The following is a 20,500-nucleotide window of genomic DNA, read 5'->3' as shown; positions in this document are numbered from 1 at the left end:
CGTCCCGCTCCCGTCAGAATCCGGCCCCCGCCCCGCCCACCGGCGCGGGGCTCTCCTCCTCCCGCTAACGGGCGGGCCGGCCGCCTCCCTCTCACCTGGCCACCGGCGGGGTTCTCTCCCTCCTCCGCTGCCCTCCGGCAGGGCTCGCCCTCCTCTCTATGGGCAGAAACCTGTCCCCTCTTTACCTCTGGTGGGTGGTGTCCCTCCTCTCCGCCGTCGAGGCTGGCCGCGCCCGCCCGCCCCCCACCCCGCGGGCCTCGGACGGCAGTTACTTGCCGGCTGCCCGTGGGCAGCGCTGGCCCGGGGACCGCCTCCCGGCCGCCCGACCCCTCTGCCGCGGCTCCCCGAACCGGGGGCCCACGGGGTCCCGCCCCGCGCCAGGCATTCCCCAGCGTCTAACCCGCTTTAGCTCGGATACTAAATCCTGCGTCCGGGAGTCTTTTCTCTCCGCCGTCGGGGGGACCCCGCTGGCGGCCGAGCGCCCCCTTTCCCCATAGCCGCCGCTCCTCCCTCCTTCAAATACTATTGGTTCTCTCCGGGTATCTATTCTGTGGGGAACGCCCCTTCTCCTAGGAGACAGTTGCCCTGGCCCCGCCCCGAAGGTCCCCCCAGCTCCCTGCGCGGGTTCGCGCCCTTTGGGGCCCACTTGGGGCCTAGTGGTTCTCTCCGGCCCTCCACGTACGCCAGCCTGCACCTCAGGTTCCCCCCTGGTGGACATCACCTCTCCTCCCGGGTGGGGCCTGGGCGTGGTGGTCCATTCCCTGGTGGTTCCCCGCCCTGTCCCTCGCTGGGGAGGGGTCGGTCGCCCACCCACCCTGGCCCCAAAGGTCGCTCAGCCTCTCCTATCTCCCCCCACCCCACCCCACTTTGGCAGGACAGTTGCTGTGCGACTTGGACAGTAGAGGAGCGTCTCCCAAGTTTTCATCCAACTGCCACCCCCAAAGCTTCCACCCTCCTCTCCCCAGAGAGGACGTTTGATGCCGGGCCCCTGAGATTCTCATTGACCAGCCCCTCTGGGTCCCCCTGAGCAGAGCCTGCTGACCCAATTGCCCACCTTTGGGGCTTTGATGCCTAGCCATGTCTGCCTCATCCTCAGGCGGCTCCCCCAGGTACTGCCAATGTGGGGGGCGCCTCCACCGTAGGGCAGGGAAAGGTGGTCAGTGTGCCCCCGGCCAGGCTCCCAGCGCTGCCGCCTTGTCGACCGCCCTCCCCATCCTCCCTCAGGCTCCCCAGCTCAGAGAGCACACAGGGCGGCCTTATATGTCTGTGGAGCGCGAGGCCCCGCTCCTTTGTCAAAGGAGGCCCCGTGTAAATAAGTTGATGGAGGAGGTGGGTGCAAAGTGTAGAGGGAACCCCCGCTCTGTGATTTCTCAAGTTATTGGCTTTAAGTACTGAAGTGTGACGAGTGAGGAGGGGGGAAGAAACCCTAACCAGTCAGATTTGGTATTTCTTGCTTAAATGATTATTAGGGCACAATCCATTTTTGTATCCTCGTCCAGGTGTGATGTCCATGCAGCAAGATGCTGGCTAAAGTGCTTGAGAATTTTTACGTTGCATTTTTTTGGTTGTGTTACTTCCCCTGAGTGGCTTCGGGGTGGGGGTGTGGGAGGCTGCGGGAGGCAGTGGGGTGGACCTGGGGAACGTCCCGGCGCCTTCCTGACTGGATTTCGGGGGATGTTAATGCCCGTGGTGGGAGTCAGCCTCCCTGTGCTTGCAGATCGGCCGCCCGCTGCTTGCGGCTGGGCAGTGGATGGATTCCACGAGCCAAAAATAACCTTGCTTCTGAAGTACCAGTGGAATCTGGGGGCGGGGGGTGGTGGGTGGTAATTTTTCACCTCCTTAGTCAAGGGTTTGACCTCTGTCGATTCTCTGAAGTGGTGTCCCGTGACTCCCGGAGCTATCGCTCTGTCTTGATGTCAGCCGCTCCCCGGCCGCCTTTGCTCCAGCCTGCCCTGGGCACTGCCACCCTTGGGCCGAGTGCCGCTCACCTGTGGGATGCTGCTGGCTTTTCAGCAAAAGGTCACAATACATGTGATGCGATGGCAGGTTAAAGGCCTGGCGCGTGAGTGCCACCATCCACAGTGCCTTTTCCACCCACTGCTGGGCACACCATGTGTGTCTGGGGCTCGCATCAAGGGAGCCAAGTGATTCCGATCTGGCTCTGCCAGCCGTGGACTTGCTAGCCCGCCCTGTGTGGTGTCACTTGGGGAAACTGAAGACCTAGAAGAGCCCTGGGGTGTCTCCAATCTGGTTCTTGTGCCCGGGCACAGGTTTCCATCGTGTGGGAAGAACGGAGTAACAAGTCTCACGCAGAAAAAGGTCTTGAGGACACCTTGTGGCGCACCCAGTGTGACTGTGACGGTAAGTGGCCTGCACATTGCAGCCCTCTGGGCTGCGCTCCCCCCCACCATGCTTTTGCACCCCTTTTTCAGGAGCTGCCTCGCCTTGCTCTGGCTCTGCGTAGTCTGCTGAGCAGTGGGGTACTTTGGTCTGTGGTGGGGGTGCCAGCAGGAGGAGCTTCTCCTAGCTTACCCCTTGCAGACAAATTCCAAAAGTCTGTATAACCCCCAAAACAGAAGAGGACAAAAAAGCATGAAAAAGCAATCGAAAGGGTGATGGCCGGAGGATGTAACTCGCCTCCGCCACCTGTATATTTCCTGTAGATCTCTAGAACCTTCTCGTCGTGGCAGCTCCTCACCTCCCTGTCGTCATCGTCTTTTACCTGCCTGCTGCCCGATTTCTCTTGCACCCTCATCCTTGCGTGTGTCCCCTTTGCTAATCTGCATGCCGGGGTGTCCGCGTGGTGGAGCCCTCCCTGCTGCTCGCTGTGCTAATCTCAGGAGGCCGCTGTGCTTGTGGCAGAGGAGATGCCCTGGTGAGGACCCCGGGACCCCGCTTTCGGCTCCGGTCTTGCAGAGCCGACCGGGAGTGGACCTGGGAGTCTCCGGTCCTCCCCAGTCGGATCTCCAGCTGCCGGGGGCACGCGCCTCGCCGCTGCACATCCGTAGTTGGTAGCTGTCCTGCTCGCTTCTTGGCTTGGCTTTTGCTGTTCCCAGAGTGGTGAGCTGTTTTTTATGTCCAGTTTACTCATCCACAGATCAACCTTTTTTGTGTTATCCTCCCTTGCCTGCCAGAAGCGAACCATGAAGGACCGCTCCTCAACTCCCCCCTTACATGTTCACGTGGATGAGAACACCCCTGTCCACGTCCACATAAAAAAACTCCCGAAACCATCAGCGGCCAGCAGCCAGGTAGGAAGGAGCATGTCAGTGGGGCCAGGTGAAAAGTGGCGCAGGGCGACAGCTCCCCGCTCAGCCTCCTGGTACTTCGAAATCCAAAGTTGTGAGAGACCAGTGCGCTCGCTCCAGGAGGTTGGAGGTGTCCTCCAACGATGGCAGCAGTAGCCACAGTGAGACGAGGCCCCTGCAGAGTTGGAAGTGACCGCTGCCAGAGTGACCGGGCCAGCTGGGCGGGGAGATGACGCCAAGTTTGTGCCTTTCCACAGAAATCTCATAAGCGCGGAATGAAAGGGGACACCGTGAATGTGCGGCGGAGTGTCCGGGTGAAAACCAAGGTACCTTGGATGCCCCCTGGAAAGTCATCTGCCCGGCATGTGGGATGCAAGTGGGAGGTAGGCTCTTGCTCGTTCAGGCTGTTCTTCTCGGACTGGTCAGGTTCTAGCAGGCCTCAAACTCGGTAGGACTCGGGTGGCCTGTAGCTAAGAGACAGTGATTCCCGTGCCCTGAGAGGACGGGAATCCTCGTGGGTCCTTACAACGTGGCGCTGTGGGAGGGCCTGCTAGCCCCGTGTCCGCGGGGCTCAGCCCGTGCGTGGGGTCTCACAGCAGTCAGTAGCTGGAGACCCCGCTCTTCGCCTCTCATTTGGAGTGAGGCGTCCCACTTCTGGCCCCCGTCACCACGACTGGGGCGGAATTTAAACAATGGGTGTGTCAGAATGTACACATCTAAGGAAACGGCCTCCTCAGGTCATCCTGGTGAGCGATGGTGCCGGGATCTAGGGCGCAGCAGCGCTGCCTTTGGGACATTCTCCAGGGAATTAGGTGCTTTCAGCATCAGTGGTCAGGGCACCAGGAGAACCATTGTCTCTTTTGGCCACCTCAGTCTCTCAGTCCCTCCCTCTGTCGGGCAGCGCCGTGATGCAAGTGGCGTTGACTGGGCCCTGTGCCAGTCACTGCTGGGCGCGGGGTGAGAACTGCAGATGGGCAGGCCTGCCCTCTTCCAGCAGAGAGCCATGGGATTACTCAGCGCTGAGAGAGGCCTCCAGGCTGTGTTTTATTTTTTTTTAAAGATTTATTTATGCATACAGGCCAGAGGTGCAGGGGTGAGAGGATTCACCAGAGACAGAGTGGGGGGCATGGCAGGGGGATCCCCTGAAATCTGCTGCTGAAGGGGAGATGGGAGAGGTCTGCTGCGCTCTGTGGGTCAGCTCCCTGGCCAGGGATCGAACTTGTGCCACAGTGGCTGTGATAGCTTCATAGTGTTGCTCAGTGCGCCGTCAGGGAGGGCCCTGCGCTGTGTTTTAAACAGATGTCTCACTCAGCACAAGTAAAGGCCCTGAGGCTATGTAGCAGCTGAGGATGTCAGTTCTGGTTTGAAAGACTCATTTTCTGACAGCTTATTCCTTTCACCATTAGAAACAAAATAGCAGTTATTCTGAAATTTGGAGTTCTGCCAATTCATAGTTTTGATACTGATTTGCCATTTATCCCAAAGAGAGAAAGGAAGTAAATGAGAAGTGTTGTTACCTGTGTGAACACACACACACACACACACACACACACATAGTACGAGCTTGGAATTAAAATCCCGTCATACATTTTCCACTGCGTGGAACCTCACTAATAATCAATGGAATATAAATTGCAAACTGTACTTTAACTGCAAAAACAAAAAGCTGTCATTTTTATTGAATGGAGCCACATTGAAAAGATAGCAGATATCGCGTGGTGGCTGCCTTGGGTGACAGTAAATCCTTTCAGATGGTTTTGAGAGGACCTTGAAAACAATGTCAGTTCAGTCACACCTGCCAAATCATCCTAGGAATCGCTTCTCGCTTTATACGGAGGAATTTATCTTTAAAAGTCCCAGGGGAGTTACACAGATTGTGTGTAAAGGTGTTTGTAATAGAGAAAACTGGTAACAACCTAAATGTCTCTCAGGAGGGTATTGGTTAAATGGTGATATAGCCATACGATGGAATACTATGCAGCCATCACAAAGACTGAGGGCTTAATCCCACATGGAACCATGCAGCATGTGCACCCAGGCCCTAACGTGCAAATAAGGGCATTTGCGTTTCCATATGTACATCATGAGTGCATGCGACATCCTGTCAGGAAGGATATGAGTGCTTCCTCTCAGATGCTGCAGATTCACAGTTTCTTTTTTATGGCCTGCTTGGACTTCTTTATGGCAAGCATATATTACATTTTCTAATTCATGTATTTTCTAATTCTCAATGGTTTCCAAAGCATTTGATTGAAAAAGACTTGATACATGGTTTTTGAAGTAGACAGAAAGAGACGCTGCTGTAGATTTTGGCTCCCTGTTGACATGAATTACTGGGAGTTAGGGTAAGAAGTTCAGTCCTGGGGACACAATCCCAAAATTGGAGGGGCCCAGCGAGGTGACTTGTCATCTCTCTAACGTGCTGCTTCTTGGGCCAGCCCTGCACCTCTCCCCAGCCACCCTCTGTGTTCCCGGATGTCCCAGCCTGACCCTTTCCATTATGGGCAAGGGAGGAGGACCTGGAAGGAGGATTTGCAGTGCTTGAACTTGGACCCCAGAAGCTGCTCTGGACATGGAGCTTCTTATTTGGTTTCTTAAAAAGCCCTTTCTGGGACATAACATTATATTTGGGAGAAACGAGGTCTGGATGTTTGTTATGGAAACTGCTCCATTTTTATACAAAAGGTTGAAAAATAGACACACCTGTACTTCTACCACTCTAATCAGGCTGCTCTCAGTATAAAACACTTTTTGTTGAAAGTGCAGGAAAGTACACTCCTCCTCAGCACCTTGCTTGATGCATTCTACAAACTGAACACCCCTGTGTCCCATCACCCAGCCCAGAATCAATACCACAGTAGCCTCAGAAGCTCCCCTGTGGCCTGAAACTACTAATATTTTGGTATAGTTGCTCCCTTTTTCCTATGCTGATTTTCAAAGTGTTGTTGTGATCATATATTGCCTATGTATTTTCCTATTATCCTCTTTCAAATATTAAAAGTTCCCTTTTTTCTTAGAAAAGCAGTGCATTAGCACTGTGGAGAAATTAGAAAATCCAAGTCAGGGCCCTCCCTGATGGTGCAGCCAGTTAAAGTGCAGCACTGTGAAGCTGGCTGCAGCCGCTTCAGCATGAGTTTGATGCCCAGCCAGGGAGCTCACCCACCTGGTGCAGCAGACCTCTCCTGACCCGCCTGCTGCTCCCCTTAGCCGTGGACTTCATCAGTCTGCCTGTTCTGCTCCCCACTCTGTCTGTGGTGAATCCAAGTCAACACAAGAACAAAAATAAAAATACCTGTAACCCCAACACTGACGAGCTCATGAGATTGCTGGATGTGAGGCTCCCACCTCTTATGAAAGCGTGTGTTCTAGTTTTTGTGACAACGCATCATATTTCACATTCATTTTCTGAAAATCATACCTTCACTGTCTCTACAGGGCAGTATTCCGTTGTGCGTTATCTGGACTGTTCTAGTCAACCATTACTGTCCTGTTACACGCTTAGTGCTCTGCTTGTCTGGAGCTTACACATGAAATCGTCTTAGGTATTTTCGCTCAGCTCTTAGAAGTGAATCGCTGAGATACACGACACACGCCTGTTTGATACAGACCTTCTGATTTCAACTTGTTTGCCATAACTGTGGTTAATTTAACCCTTTTGGAACAATCCTCTATTTCCAACACATAATCTTCTCTGGAAATTGGCACAGAAGGGTAGTCACCTCAGTTTTACTATTTTTTAAAATTGATTTATGCATGTAAAAAATGGGGTACAAGCCAGGTGTGGGGCGAGAGGATTCCCCAGAGACAGAGTGGGGAGCAGAACAGGCAGTTCCACTGAAATAACACTGCTGAGGGGCAGCAGGGAGACAGGAGAGGTCCACTGCGCCCTTTGGGTCCCTCCCTGGCCGGGGATCGAACTTGTGCTGCAGTGGCTGTGGACAGCTTCATAGTGCTGCACACTAACCCCTTGGCCACCAGGAAAACTGCCACCTCAGTTTTCGAGGAGGGAGGTACCACTAATGCACCAAAGCAGTTACTTAATACACCAGAATAAACTGAGAGATGATAATCAAGTGCAGTATATCGGAGATGCTGGTCCGGGACAATCATGTCTTTTTGGAGTCTGAAAGCGAAATGTCACACAGCTTTGTAGACACTTTCCTTCAGGGCATGTATATGTTTGAAAACTCTTTATGCTGATGTATTAAAAGGTGCGTCCCATCATGATCCCATTCTACGTCTAAATCATTCCGTGTGCATATCTAGTGGTGTGTTTCTCAAATCACAAAGATGACTCCTAAAAACTTTACTACTGTTTTTTTTCCTTATTGAGGTCATGTTGCATTATAACATAAGCTTTGGGCGTGCAGCATTAAAAACCCAACATTTGTGTATACAAAACTACACCTTTAAATAAAATATTTGGCCACTAATCAAATTTCCCCCATTTTCCCTGTAAATCCCTTTACAACAGATTTTGCACCTTTGCAATGCACTCCTTCCAAGCCTTCATATTCCTTGGAAAGACTTGACACAGTTCACGTCTCCTCTAGGGAGACAGGTACATCTATTACCTTAGACCTTCACCAATGTGGGGTATTATTACTATTTTTGACAGTTGGTTATATTTATTTGAAACTTGACATTGGTAGAAAATCTTCAGAAACATCATCGAAACCAGATTAGGTGAGGTTCCGTCAAGAAGATGTGGCCTGTTCTTGGGGTCCCTGTGGTTGGCCCACTAGCGATTTTAGCTGTTCCTGCCTCCAGGGGACCCCAGAGGTGCTGGAAGCGATGAGTGTGTCTCGTGAGCTCATGAGCGTCTCTCCTCTGCACAGAATCCACCTCATTGTCTGGAGATCACACCTCCGTCTTCAGAAAAGCTGGTTTCCGTGATGCGGTTAAGTGACCTCTCCACAGAAGATGACGACTCGGGTCACTGTAAAATGAACCGTTATGATAAGAAGATTGACAGTCTAATGAACGCGGTTGGTTGTCTCAAGTCTGAGGTGAGGACTGTAGGGAAAGCGACAGCCTGCGTCCCCGGAGTGCTCAGGCCTGGCCACGTGGGTGCTTGTTGGAGCCAACTCCACGCCCAGCAGGCCTCCCGCCCTTCTCGCGGCTGTGGAACCCAAGATTTTGGAGGCCAAGCCTGGGCCTTACCCTGGGGGGGTTGGAGGGGGGCTCTGGACAGTTGGGTTTGAGTTGTTCTTTTTTAAACATTTATTTTTATTTATTTATGCATATAAGAACTGGGGTACAGGCCAGAGGTGTGGGGGTTGAGAGAATTCTCCGAGACTGAGTGGGGAGCAGCACAGGCAGAGTGGCTGAAACCCACTGCTGAGGGGAGCAGCGGGGACACGGGAGAGGTCTGCTGCGCCCGGTGGGTCACTCCCTGCCTAGGGATCAAACTCGTGCCGCAGTGGCTGCAGATGGCGTCATAGTGCTGAGTGAAACCTAACCCCTTGCACTACCAGTGAGGCCCAGGTTTTGAGGTTTCCAGCAGTAGATGAAATCACTGGTGGTGCTGTCCCCAATTTAGGGATGAAGTGACTGGGAAACTGAGGCCCCTGCTTCCCATTTGACATGAAAGTTTTCTTAAAACCCCACGGAGGCAAAGGCAGTTGATCCTCATGGCTGGGCCAGGTCTCTGGGTGGGATTTGGCCTGACATCCGGGGCTTACCAGCTAAGGTCGACTGTGTGTTTAATCCTCACCTGCTCTTGGGGCCCACAGGCCTCCCGGAAAACCTGGGGCTGGCTGCCTGGTAACAGACCCGTCTCTCTCCATAAGCCTGCAGTGCAGGGCCCTTTCTGTGACACTTCCCTCCTGCAGTGTCAGCTGACCACGGTTTGTGTCCTGACTCTGCTCCCGGCTAGCAGGTTGCTCAGGATCTGTCCTCGGTTCCTCCCATCATGTGGGACTGAGGAGCAGTATTTACCCAGAGCCTAAGTGACAACTAGCTGAGATTGTGCCCTAAAGGACTTCCAGGACCTCTGTAGCTCTCAGTCTGAGGTGCTCTTAAGGGGGGCCGAGGAGCGGGCCTAGCGATGTGGCAGAGAGGAGGGCCCCCCCGTTCAGCGGCCCTTGCCTGCGTGCCCCTGCACAGGTCAAGATGCAGAAGGGTGAGCGCCAGATGGCCAAAAGGTTCCTGGAGGAGCGGAAGGAAGAACTGGAGGAGGTGGCCCACGAGCTGGCTGAGACGGAACACGAGAACACCGTGCTGAGGCACAACATCGAGCGCATCAAAGAGGAGAAGGACTTCACCATGTAAGGGCCCAGCTCAGCTTCACAGCCTGAGCCTGAGCCTGAGGCTGCCCGGCCCTGCTGCCAGGGGTCCCAGCGGGATGCCTGATGGCACTTGCGCTTCACACTGGGAGGGAGCAGGAGGCCCTACAGAGAGAGTGCAGGGGGCCATCAGGGAGACTGGAGAAAGTGACCTTTAAGGAGTGGCCTGCAGTCAGGTCTCAGGCTGGTGGTGCCAGGACTGGAAATGGCTCTGGGAAGACTCCAAGCTGGGAGCCTGAGAGATACAGGCCAGAGCCAGGATAGAGGAGAAGGCAGAGTGCAAGGGGGTCCGGGCTTAGCCATTGGAGGATTTTGTGTCGAGGAGACACAGAAACATGTTCAAGCACAGAGTGGTGTGGCCATGCTTGACTGGGAGGCTGGGAGGCTCCGTGGTAGGTTTGAGGTGGTAGTTAGGACGCTGTAGCAGTGGCTGGGGGCGGAGACGCTGTGGTGGTCTCCTGAGAGACAAGCAGGGATCTGGGTGGCATACTGTCCCATGGGGCCCAGGCAGAGGTGACTCTGGCCCTCGGCTTTTCAGAAGGTCGCTCTGTCCCTCCCCCTCCCCCACTCTCCCCGGACCGCGAGATGAGACCCCCGGGCATTGTGAGGCGCGCCTCGGAGCTCTGGGCAGATTCAGGCCCGGCCCCAGGAGGGCTCACAGCGCCCTGTTCTCTCTGGCCCCAGGCTCCAGAAGAAACACCTCCAGCAGGAGAAGGAGTGCCTCATGTCCAAACTGGTGGAGGCTGAAATGGATGGGGCAGCGGCCGCCAAGCAAGTCATGGCCTTGAAAGACACCATCGGGAAGCTGAAGACAGTAGGTGGCAGGCAGAACACCCCCAAGCCTGGGTGGGCCTGAGGGACAGCTGCAAGCTGGGTGTGGTCCCTATGCTGTCATCAGCTGACTATGACATCTGCAGACGGGGCCCACACTTAGCTCTTCAGCCTCCCACCCCCGCTCTCACTTCTGGGGTCCGACCCTTGCCATTGACCTGTGGTGGCAGGGCCTCTGCGGAGACCTCATCATGGGTCTCCTGGGATCACAGTGATTCTGAGCATGCGTTTGACCCCCGCAAGGATGAACTACCAGGTGCGGTTCGCCGCCTGCCCCCGGCCTGCTCTTGCCCACACTAACATGTATTGCTCCCAGTGGGCTCAGATGCTGCCCCTCCTTCCGGGTTCATCCCCTCCAGGAAGCCCACCCTCGACCCCAGGGCCCCGGGCCCTGCCTAGCCCTTCTGGGCTTCCTGGCACCTGCACCCGTTGAGTCCCCCACGGGGTCTGCCTTGCCCGGCCCCCTCCTCCCGCGCTCCTCCTGTGCTCTGTACGAACGTCTGCTTGTCCTCCAGGAGAAACAGATGACGTGCACGGACATCAACACCCTGACGCGGCAGAAGGAGCTTCTCCTGCAGAAGCTGAGCACTTTCGAGGAGACCAACCGCACCCTCCGAGACCTGCTAAGGGAACAGCACTGCAAAGAGGTGAGCTCCTGGCCGCGGGCTGCGTGCTCAGCTCCTGTCAGTCTGCAGCCTCCGTCTCCTCTGGCCGGGAGGAAACGTCTTTGGTGCCGACCTGGGAGGGCCATGGAAAGACTTAAGGAAAGCAGTCACATGAAGTGCCTGGCACCTGGTGGATGGTGCTGTCTTGGTTCTGGAAGCTGCACTGCTGTCACAGGAGGGACCTGGGGAGCCAGGAGAGGGCGCTGGAGCCAAGGAGGAGCTCAGCCCGCGGCAGTGCTGGCGTGGATAATGGGCGCGGGCCGGAGCCAAGCCTAGAGCCGAGGGACACAGATGTGTGTCCCTTTGTCGTCTGACAAGACATGCTTACAAGATGGGGTTTTCTTCTACAGTGTCTGGAGTTTTTATTTTTTTTAACTCTTTCTGAGGTCACGTTGGCTTATAATATATATTGTATATGATTTAGGAGTCTCGGTTCAGCCCCCACCCCCACCCCCAAATGACCATTGAAATACAGTTTGGGAAAAGACTGTAGGTATCTTCCAGTTTGGACCTAACCCAAGGGGTACCAAGAGTCTTGCCGGGCCGGCGCTCATGAATCACGGACCTTTTTCTTAGTTAGCCTCTTTTCCCGACTTTGTCAACTTGTTTTTATTTTTGGGAAAATTCACTTCAGATGGCTTTGAGGGGAGTGCCCACGGCCCAGCTTTCCAAGCGAGCCTTGTCTTCTTGGTCTCCATTGAAATGAACTTGCTCTTCTTGAATCTGATAGTTCTTTCCGCTCAGCAGCACAGGGCGGCTCAGCATTTTTCTGGGTTTTCTAGAAATGCTATTGTTCCACGTATATTCTTTTGAGAGTCTGCCTTTTTCTCTTGATGTGTTTGTGAGATGCATCCTTCGTTGTCCTTAAAGCCGAAGGTAACTCACTGACCACAATACCACAGCTCAGTTTCTTCTGCCAATCTTTGTTGGTGGAGACATTTTTAGTTGTTTGATGTACGCTACCCTGGGTAGCTAGAGGGTTTCTAGAACATATTTATTTATTTTTTAAAAGATTTATTTACTTATGCATACAGAACTGGGGTACAGGCCAGAGGTGCAGGGGTGGTTAGAGGCTTCACCAGAGACAGAGTGGGAAGCAGAACAGGCAGATGTACAAAGTACACTGCTGAGGGGGCAGTGGGGAGACAGGAGAGCAGAGTCTGCTGCACCCTGTGGGTCACCTCTGGGACTCGATCTCTCACTGAAGCGGCTGCAGCCAGCTTGTAGTGCCATGTCCTAACCCATTGGGCCACCAGGGAGGGCCTCTAGAACATAGTTCTACCGATATTTACTTGTCAGTGCTCAACTATTCTAAAGTAATTGTATCTATTTCATTGTTGACTTGTTCTCGGGTAGGTGAGTTTGACCTCTGTGGTTCTCAGCTCTCCTACCTGTAAACTAGGAATAGCGTCTTCCCTCTGGGGGTGTGAAAATGAGTGACAACGCAGCTGCGGGATCCTAACACCTGCTGGCTGCTGTCACTGCTTGTCCTGGCTGGGGCCCTCAGAATACCTCTTCCTGCCCAGACTTTTTACTTCTTTGATTCCAAGCTTCTATCATCCTGGAATTTCAGAATCTCCCACTGGTGATCATTCCCCGTTCAGTCTTGGCTGTCATCTCCTCCATGCCTGAGGGCAGCACCCCCACTTGGTGCTTACTGGGGAGTTTCTAGTGCGTGGTGGGGTGAGAGTTTGCTCTGGAGCTGATGACGGAATTGGCTTTAGGGCTCTGCTCTGTCATTTCCGACTGTGTGATCTCGATCTGCTCACCTCCACTCCCTGCTTCTCGCTTCTCATCTCTGATGAGGGGCGATGGTATCGATGGCACCTAGGGTAGGCGAGCTGGTGAGATCAGTTGACAGTTGTCTTCTTCCACCCCGTCCGCAGAGGGCCCGGCAGTAGAGGGAATGAGACGCTGCATCCCCAGCTTGGGCTTTCATCCCGTGTTTTTCCATGTTTGACTGGAGAAGCTGCAATGCTGCCTTTTCTCAGTTCTTAGGGCCCCACGAGACTTTGGGGCCAGGGAGTCCTTTTCTCTCAACCTGTGAGGGGGAGCTGTAGGGCTGAGAGGAGAAGGGAGGGCAAACCTTCAGAGACACTTGGATCAGGTGCTGGGGAAGGAGAACAGAAAGGTTCACTTAGACAGGGCCCAGTGGGAAAGGACAAGGACAAGGGTGTGGACAGGCCATTCAGGGAAGAAGACTCTCAGATAACCAGTAAACCAAAGGGCAGTTAGCTGCTGTCTGTCCGCAGACTGGCAGCAGGCGACACTGGCTGCTGCCCTGCGCTCTGGTGTCCTGTTTGTGGCGTGATTTGGTGCGGGCGTTTCGCTGGACATTTCCAGCCACAAATCACAAACCTGGCCCAGACATTCCCTTCTTGGCATCGACCCCAGAAAGACATTTTGCACATGCTCAGAGCTCTCGCTGCAGTGTTTGCAGCTGTCAAATCCAGAGTCGCTCCTGGGGGTTGTGGGGAGAGGTTAAAAGGGCAATGCCCGTCAGGCTGAGAGCAGATTAGGGGTTGCAAGGGTGGAGCCGGGGGGCTGGGGAGTCACTAAGTGTTTTACAGGCATGGAGTTTCTCTTTAGGGTGATGAGAATGTTCTCGAGTGAGATGGTAGTGATGATTGTACAATACTGTGAATGTATTTATTAAATGCCACTGAATCTGATACTTAAAAATGGTTAGTGGCAACTTTTATAATTATTATAACCCTGATTTTAAAACTGATCAAATTGTGCATTTTAGATGTGTCTTTTGTGGGAATTTACATCCCAATGAAGTGTTTGTTAAAAATCAAGTTCAGCTATAATACATGATAGCATTTTTGTAAAATGATATATTAATTCTTTACAATCTCCAGGAAGAATATTTCTCTCGCTGTGTATGAACACACAAAGCAGAGATGGGCAGGAGGCCCACCGAACAGTGCCTAGCACTTTGGCTTTATCTGTATTCGCTAAATATTTTAGCATGAGAACATTCTTTCTTCTATAATTAGAATAGGCCTTTCCGCACAGGAACAGAATCAATAGGACTTAGACGTGTGGGTTGTTTTTTCTTCGTCTCTCTCTCGTCTTCTGACATACTGGTTTACTGCTTAGTGACTTGGCTTCCTCTGCCTTCCCTTGAAGGATTCCGAAAGACTGATGGAGCAACAGGGAACGCTGTTAAAACGGCTGGCAGAAGCAGACTCCGAGAAAGCGGTCAGTAGGGCGCCCCCTGCCGGCCCAGGGTGCTGAGCGGGGCAGGCTGGGAGGCAGCTGGGCTAGAACTTCTAGTCGGCTCCTGTCATTTCTTTTTTTTTTTTTTTAAGATTTATTTATTTATGCATACAGGAACTGGGGTGTAGCCAGAGGTGTCGGGGAGGGGAGGGGTGCGAGAATTCACCAGAGACAGAGCAGGAAACAGAACAGGCAGATTTACTGAAATACCTGCTGAGGGGAGCAGCGGGCAAGACAGGAGAGGTGTGCCGTGCCCCCGTGGGTCAGCTCCCTGGCCGGCGATGGTGGCTGTGGACCGCTTCATAGTGCTGCGCTCTAACCCATTACGCCACCAGGGAGGCCCCAGTTACCATTTATTAAACAGTTTTAAACGCATGCTGATTGTTTTAAACATTTAAATCTGCTATTAGTGCTCCCTGCCAGGGTTTCTTGGGCATGGGCCGATGCCCTGGGCCCCTCGGCTGGGTGGCCAGGCACTCACAGGACTGCTCCCGGACTGGCCCCCTGGCCTGCCCTGGGAGCTCACGGTGCTGCTGTTCTCCCCAGCGCCTGCTGTTACTGCTGCAAGACAAGGACAAGGAGGTGGAAGAACTCCTCCAGGAAATACAATGTGAGAAGGTACCAGCCCCGCCGGTTGCTGCTCCTCGTGGGCCAGTAGCGCTTGGTGGGTAGACCCTGCTGGGTTCAGATTTGGCTTCAGCACTTTCTGCCTCTCCAAAGGCTCAAGCAAAGACAGCATCTGAGCTTTCTAAGTCCATGGAGTCGATGCGTGGGCATTTGCAGGCACAGCTTCGATGCAAAGAAGCAGAGAACAGTCGTCTGTGCATGCAGATCAAGGTGTGTGCCCAGCCTGCGGTGGTGAGACGGGGCAGGGCCCGGCAACCTGAAGTGATGGCCTGGCCAGAAGGCCTCTCACTTAGGAAGGCTGCACTGTAGAGATTTTCGCAGCTGCTACAGCCAAAGCACTCAGGCTACTAATAGACACTGGGACAGTGGCCAGGGCAGCGTACAGAGACCCTGGAGGTCCTGGGGCCCTTACCACTGGGGTTGGGCCAATACCGAATCCCTCAGGGCCTTAGTTCTCAACACCCATGTGGAGGGGATGGTCTCCGGTGCTTCTGTGTCTGTGAGCCAGGTACCCTCCAGGGTCACCATTCTGCCAAGTAACTGAGGTGGATATCTGACCACTGTGCTGGGAGTTCAAGGAAGGATTCCAGGAACTTCTGTCCCAATGTTAACCTGCGTTAAGAAATTCTAAGAGGTGCCGTGGGACCTCTTAGACATGTGCAGGACGCTGGTGTGTGGCTCTGAAGGTAGCCCGAAGTACACACATCTCTCCTCTCTGCCTCTTCTTTCTGTCTTTTCTTGTCTCCTTTGTCCTCCCTCCCATTCTCTGCCTTGCTCTCTCTCCTCCCTCTCCCCACCTGCTCCCTGGCCCTGGTCCCCCAGAACCTGGAACGCAGTGGGAACCAGCACAAAGCGGAGGTGGAGGCCATCATGGAGCAGCTAAAGGAACTGAAGCAAAAGGGAGACCGTGACAAAGAGTCCTTGAAGAAGGCCATCCGCGCCCAGAAGGAGCGCGCCGAGAAGAGCGAGGAGTATGCTGAGCAGCTGCACGTGCAACTTGCCGACAAGGTAGAGCGCGGACCGGGCACGGGCCTGCCCTGGGGAAGAGGGAGGCTGGCTGGGGGGGGGTGCTGGACAGAGGAGGCCTGCCCGTGGGGGGCGGGGAGGGCGAAGGTGCTGGTGAAACTCGGGGAGCTGGTGGAAGAGGGCGGGAAGGCGACGGCAGACCATCGGAGGGTTGTCGGACTCGGAGGTCGTGGCGGTAACGTGGCCAGGTCGATGGCTGAGGGGGGTCTGCAGACTGGGGTGGCGTCAACACTGGTGACGGGTGGCGGCGCCTGCTGGTCTCTCCCTCTCGTGTGACTAGAGGACGTGCAGGAGCTCGCGTGCGTGGCGGGTGAGGGGCGGCCCAGGCGACCCAGTCTGCCATGCTCACGGGCCTTGTCCTCTGTTCCCAGGATCTTTATGTCGCTGAAGCTTTATCCACTCTGGAGTCATGGAGGAGCCGCTACAACCAAGTAGTGAAAGACAAGGGAGACCTCGAGCTGGAAATTATTGTCCTGAATGAGTACGTCCTGGGTGTGTCGGGAGGGAAGTGGGTGTGCAGGAGTGAGGCCGGTCGCGTGGGCTCCTCTGAGGGGCAGCCTGGGCTGAGAGGAGGGCGGCTGAGCAGAGCTTTCTGGCTGGTGCGGGAGCCCCAGAGCTCCCCCGTGGCGCAGCCTCTGTGCCCGATCACAGCCCCCCGAGCAGAAGGGACCAGGGTAGGGGTGTGCTTGCCTTTCCATGGCTGCCTGTTCCTGGGAGAGGCAACTCCAGTATGATCCGTGCCTCGGGGAAGCCTGGGGTGTCCCTAGCCACCTAGCCAGGGACCTCTATCAGGGGTGCTGAGGGACTTCATGGAAAGGGTGTCATCTCTGGTGCTTGTCTTCAGTGAGTGTCCTGGCTGCATGGAAGCATCAGAGAAATCTTCTCGAAGGATTGGCAGTATGGGAGACAAATCTTTTTTTTTTTTTTTAAAGATTTATTTATGCATACAAGAACTGGGATACAGGCCAGAGGGGCGGAGGGTGGGAAAGATAAGAGGATTCACCAGAGACAGAGTAGGGAGCAGAGTAGGCAGATGGACTGAAATCCACTGCTGAGGGGAGCAGCAGGCGAGACAGGACAGGTCTGCCGAGCCGCATGGGTCAAGTCCCTGGCTGGGGATCGAACTGGGCCGAAGCAGCTGTGGCCAGCTTCTTAGTGCTGTGCTTCAACCTGCTGCGCCACCAGGGCGGGCCGGGGAGACTAAATCGTTTTTTTTTGTTTTCATAGTAGTTTATTTTGTGCATTCTTTCATCTCAGTTGTAATCCCTGTGGGGGAGACTAAATCTTAAAGGATATTGTAGAAGGTAGAAAACAGGTTTCCCGCTATCCCAAAGTAGACTATTCAAATTGATATTACATTCCCAGATCCAAAAATTTACCTGCCAAATCATACCAAATAGGAACAGTCCGTTTTCCGACTCAGGGGAAACCTGTCCCAGGGAAGGCCACCTAGGCAGTGCCAGGCAGGGCAGTTGGGGAGCAGGCAGGTGCCAAGACTCGGACTGTAGCCTGGGTGGGAACTCGTGAGCCTACTCCGCACTGAGACCTGGGCTCTCCGAACCTCTGTCATGGATTCTGCCCGCTCTCACTGTGCGTCCCTCAAGCCGGGTGACAGACCTCGTGAACCAGCAGCAGAGCTTGGAGGAGAAGATGCGGGAAGACCGGGACAGCCTGGTGGAGCGGTTACACCGCCAGACTGCTGAGTATTCTGCGTTCAAACTGGAGAACGAGAGGCTGAAGGTCTGTGCCAGCGCAGGGCCGGGGCACTTGGGTGGGGAGCGCAGGGGCTGGTGACGGGCACTCCCGGTTGGGCCCAGCCGGGCCCACGTGGGTGTGGGGCGGGCCTGGGGTGGCACTGTGGTTAGAGGCCGTGCTCTGGAGGCAGACAGGCCTGGGCCCAAGTCTTCACTCTGCCTCTTAGAGGCTGCAGGGTGGGTTTATTTTTTGTTGCTAGAAGAAAATGAGGCCTTGGTGTGAATGTGTGAGATGTAGCCCGTGTCTGCCCACTCAGTCAGGCTGTGGGCCCAGCCCCGAGGTTAGTGTTGACCCCCGGGAACTGCTGGCCCCCTTTGAATACAAGGGTCCTCACCGTACCCTCCCAATAGTCTTTACAGAATGAGGAAACTTAAGGAATTGGAGGTCGAGTTTTTGCCAAGATTTTGCCCTGGTGAAGTTGTTGGAATTAGGATTGGAACGTGAGTCTGACTCTGGCGCTGTAGCTGTTAGTAACTGCTCACTGTTACCGCCCCAGCACAGCAGGTGTTAACAGAGATGGACATTTCAGAGCCAGGCCTGCCCTGGTTTGTAATTGACCAGGGTAGTAATATCCGTGGTTTTTTTTTTAAATGATTTTTTTGTTTGTTCGTTAAGTCATATTGCTTTTACAACATCCAGAAGGGTATTTAAACGAACACACACTGTCTGCTGGTCACCCAGATCGAACCTTACCAGCATTCCATCACTACCCATTTACAGCTGTCATCTTCTGTTGCTCCAGATTAGACTGTTTTGTTTTTTTTTTTTAGTTATTCCTTTGTCGTAAGATGTTTATTTACCTAAAGATTTATTTTTGTTTATTTATATACATAAGAACTGGGGTACAGGCAGAGAGGTATAGGAAGGGGAGGTGTTGAGAGGATTCAGCAGAGACAGAGTAGGGAACAGAACAGGCAAATTGACTGAAATCCACTGCTGAGGGGAACAGAGGTCTGCTGTGCCCCGTGGGTCACTCCCTGGCCAGGGATTGAACACAGGCCATCTTGGTGGGCCGTTTTTGTGGTAGTGCTGAGACTTAACGCCTAATCCACCAGGGAGTCCCTAGCTTGCCTGTTTTTGAACTCTGTGCCTGGCTTTTACCTGGTATGATGTTTGTGAAAACTATCCATGGTGTGTGTGACAGTTAACTCATCCCCAGTGCCACCATATTTATTGTGTAGATGAACATTTACATTATAGGACGTTTTTGTACATTTTTTGGTGCATGTATTTGATAGTCTATAAATCTTTTTTTTAAATTTATTTGTTTATTCATACAAAAACTGGGGTACAGGTAAGAGTTGTGGGGGTAAGAGGATTCACCAGAGACAGAGTGGTGAGCAGAACAGGCAGATGGACTTATATACACTGCTGAGGGGAGCAGTGGGTGGGACAGGACAGGTCTGCTGCGCCAGGTGGGTCAGCTCCCTGGCTGAGGCTCAAACTTGTGCTGCAGTGGCTGCTATAGCTTCATACTGCTGCACCTTAACTCAGTTCACCACCAGGGAGGACCCGTAGTCTATAAATCTTGAAGGAGGAGTGCCATGTCATTGGGCAGTGTGCATAAGTTCAGACGTCACCAAACAAGGAAGGAGCTGTATAAATTTACATTCCTATCGGAGTTCAGAGGATTAATAGTTGCACCAGGTCTTCTTGTCAACACTTAGTATTGTCGGTCCTTTTCATTGTCTCATTCATTCTCATGGGAGTATATTAATATCTCATTTATTGTAGCTAAATAGTAGCATAAATTAAAAATACTGGATTGGCTACATACCATCTATCCATGCAGAATAATAGTGTGTGTCCACTCAAAATGTTTGCAGGAATATGTTTTCTTAGATGTTATAAATACAGAGGTAATTGACTCATAGTAAAAGTTTAACGCATTACAGAAATGGGATGTAGACGTGAACTACAGCTCTGTAAACCATGTTAACTGTGGCTCTGTATTTCTCCAGTCTTTTCTTCCCGACACTACCGTACATGTTAAAACACCCATCTGTGCTCTGTGGCCAGCTGTTCTTGTTCAGCCACACCCACGGGTGTCTTTGCTGGTCAGTTCTGCTTTGAGCGTTCTTTCTTTTAAATGACTGTATTATTTTCTTGAGATCCTGTGACTGACTTTGTCCCGAGAGGGTCGGAGGAGGACAGTTACTGAGTTGAGAAGGTCACAAGATGATGTCTGTTCACAACCTAAGTGTTAACTGAGGAAGTCGCTCACATGTGCAAGGTGGTGGTCGTGACAGCTCACTGATCACGACTCGCTTTTCTCAGTCTGTCCCCATCGTCATCAGCGATGGCATGACGCCTCTTCAGTGCCCAGGCGCTCACAACTGGCACAGGAGCCACTTGTGTGTCTGTATTCTCTAGAGGGGCCCCGAGGAGCCTTGTCCTGGGGGCGCTGAGTAGGTGGGGCTCCCCTGCTGCCACCCTGGAGTTGTGCACTCACCCGCTGCCCCTTCTAGGCGAGCTTCGCCCCGATGGAGGACAAACTCAATCAGGCACACCTCGAGGTCCAGCAGCTGAAGGCGTCAGTGAAGAACTACGAGGGGATGATCGACAACTACAAGAGCCAGGCAGGTCCCGCCTCGCGCCGGCCCGGGCCCCACCGGGGGTGACGAGCCCCAAGTCACGATGCCCGCTGGCCCCTAGGTGATGAAGACCAGGTTGGAAGCTGACGAAGTGGCTGCCCAGCTGGAGCGCTGCGACAAAGAGAACAAGATCCTTAAAGACGAGATGAATAAAGAAATTGAAGCGGTACCGCTCCCCTCACTGTCTTCCCCTCCCCAGTGCCACCTCTGTCTGCCTACCTGTCTGTCTGTCTGCCTGTCTG

General features: G+C 53.6%; 1 protein-coding gene across 4 annotated transcripts in view; it reads left to right on the top strand.

Annotated features, from left to right (window-relative positions):
* The first annotated feature begins 2,269 nt into the window (after positions 1 to 2,269).
* The window catches only part of ODF2 (outer dense fiber of sperm tails 2), a 25,676-nt gene continuing 7,445 nt past the window's right edge, over positions 2,270 to 20,500 (top strand). Inside the window, exons 1-15 of one of the 4 annotated variants that reach the window (XM_012721520.1) lie at positions 2,270 to 2,361; positions 3,098 to 3,251; positions 3,506 to 3,574; positions 8,087 to 8,257; positions 9,357 to 9,517; positions 10,220 to 10,349; positions 10,882 to 11,013; positions 14,167 to 14,238; positions 14,803 to 14,874; positions 14,977 to 15,093; positions 15,706 to 15,891; positions 16,281 to 16,390; positions 17,514 to 17,649; positions 20,133 to 20,243; positions 20,320 to 20,424. In XM_012721520.1, coding sequence (XP_012576974.1) covers positions 3,144 to 3,251; positions 3,506 to 3,574; positions 8,087 to 8,257; positions 9,357 to 9,517; positions 10,220 to 10,349; positions 10,882 to 11,013; positions 14,167 to 14,238; positions 14,803 to 14,874; positions 14,977 to 15,093; positions 15,706 to 15,891; positions 16,281 to 16,390; positions 17,514 to 17,649; positions 20,133 to 20,243; positions 20,320 to 20,424 — 1,680 coding nt within the window. In that variant the 5' untranslated portion in view covers positions 2,270 to 2,361; positions 3,098 to 3,143. Of the gene's footprint in view, positions 2,362 to 3,097; positions 3,252 to 3,505; positions 3,632 to 8,086; positions 8,258 to 9,356; positions 9,518 to 10,219; positions 10,350 to 10,881; positions 11,014 to 14,166; positions 14,239 to 14,802; positions 14,875 to 14,976; positions 15,094 to 15,705; positions 15,892 to 16,280; positions 16,391 to 17,513; positions 17,650 to 20,132; positions 20,244 to 20,319; positions 20,425 to 20,500 lie in introns of all 4 variants that reach the window. The other 3 variants (XM_004677280.2, XM_004677282.2, XM_012721521.1) reach the window with 3 other exon arrangements.

This window comes from Condylura cristata, unplaced genomic scaffold (assembly GCF_000260355.1).
Source record: "Condylura cristata isolate star-nosed mole 26May11 unplaced genomic scaffold, ConCri1.0 scaffold00006, whole genome shotgun sequence".
NCBI lineage: Eukaryota > Metazoa > Chordata > Mammalia > Eulipotyphla > Talpidae > Condylura > Condylura cristata.
Note: the sequence above shows the minus strand (reverse complement) of the source record. Positions and strands in the feature narration are given on the sequence as shown.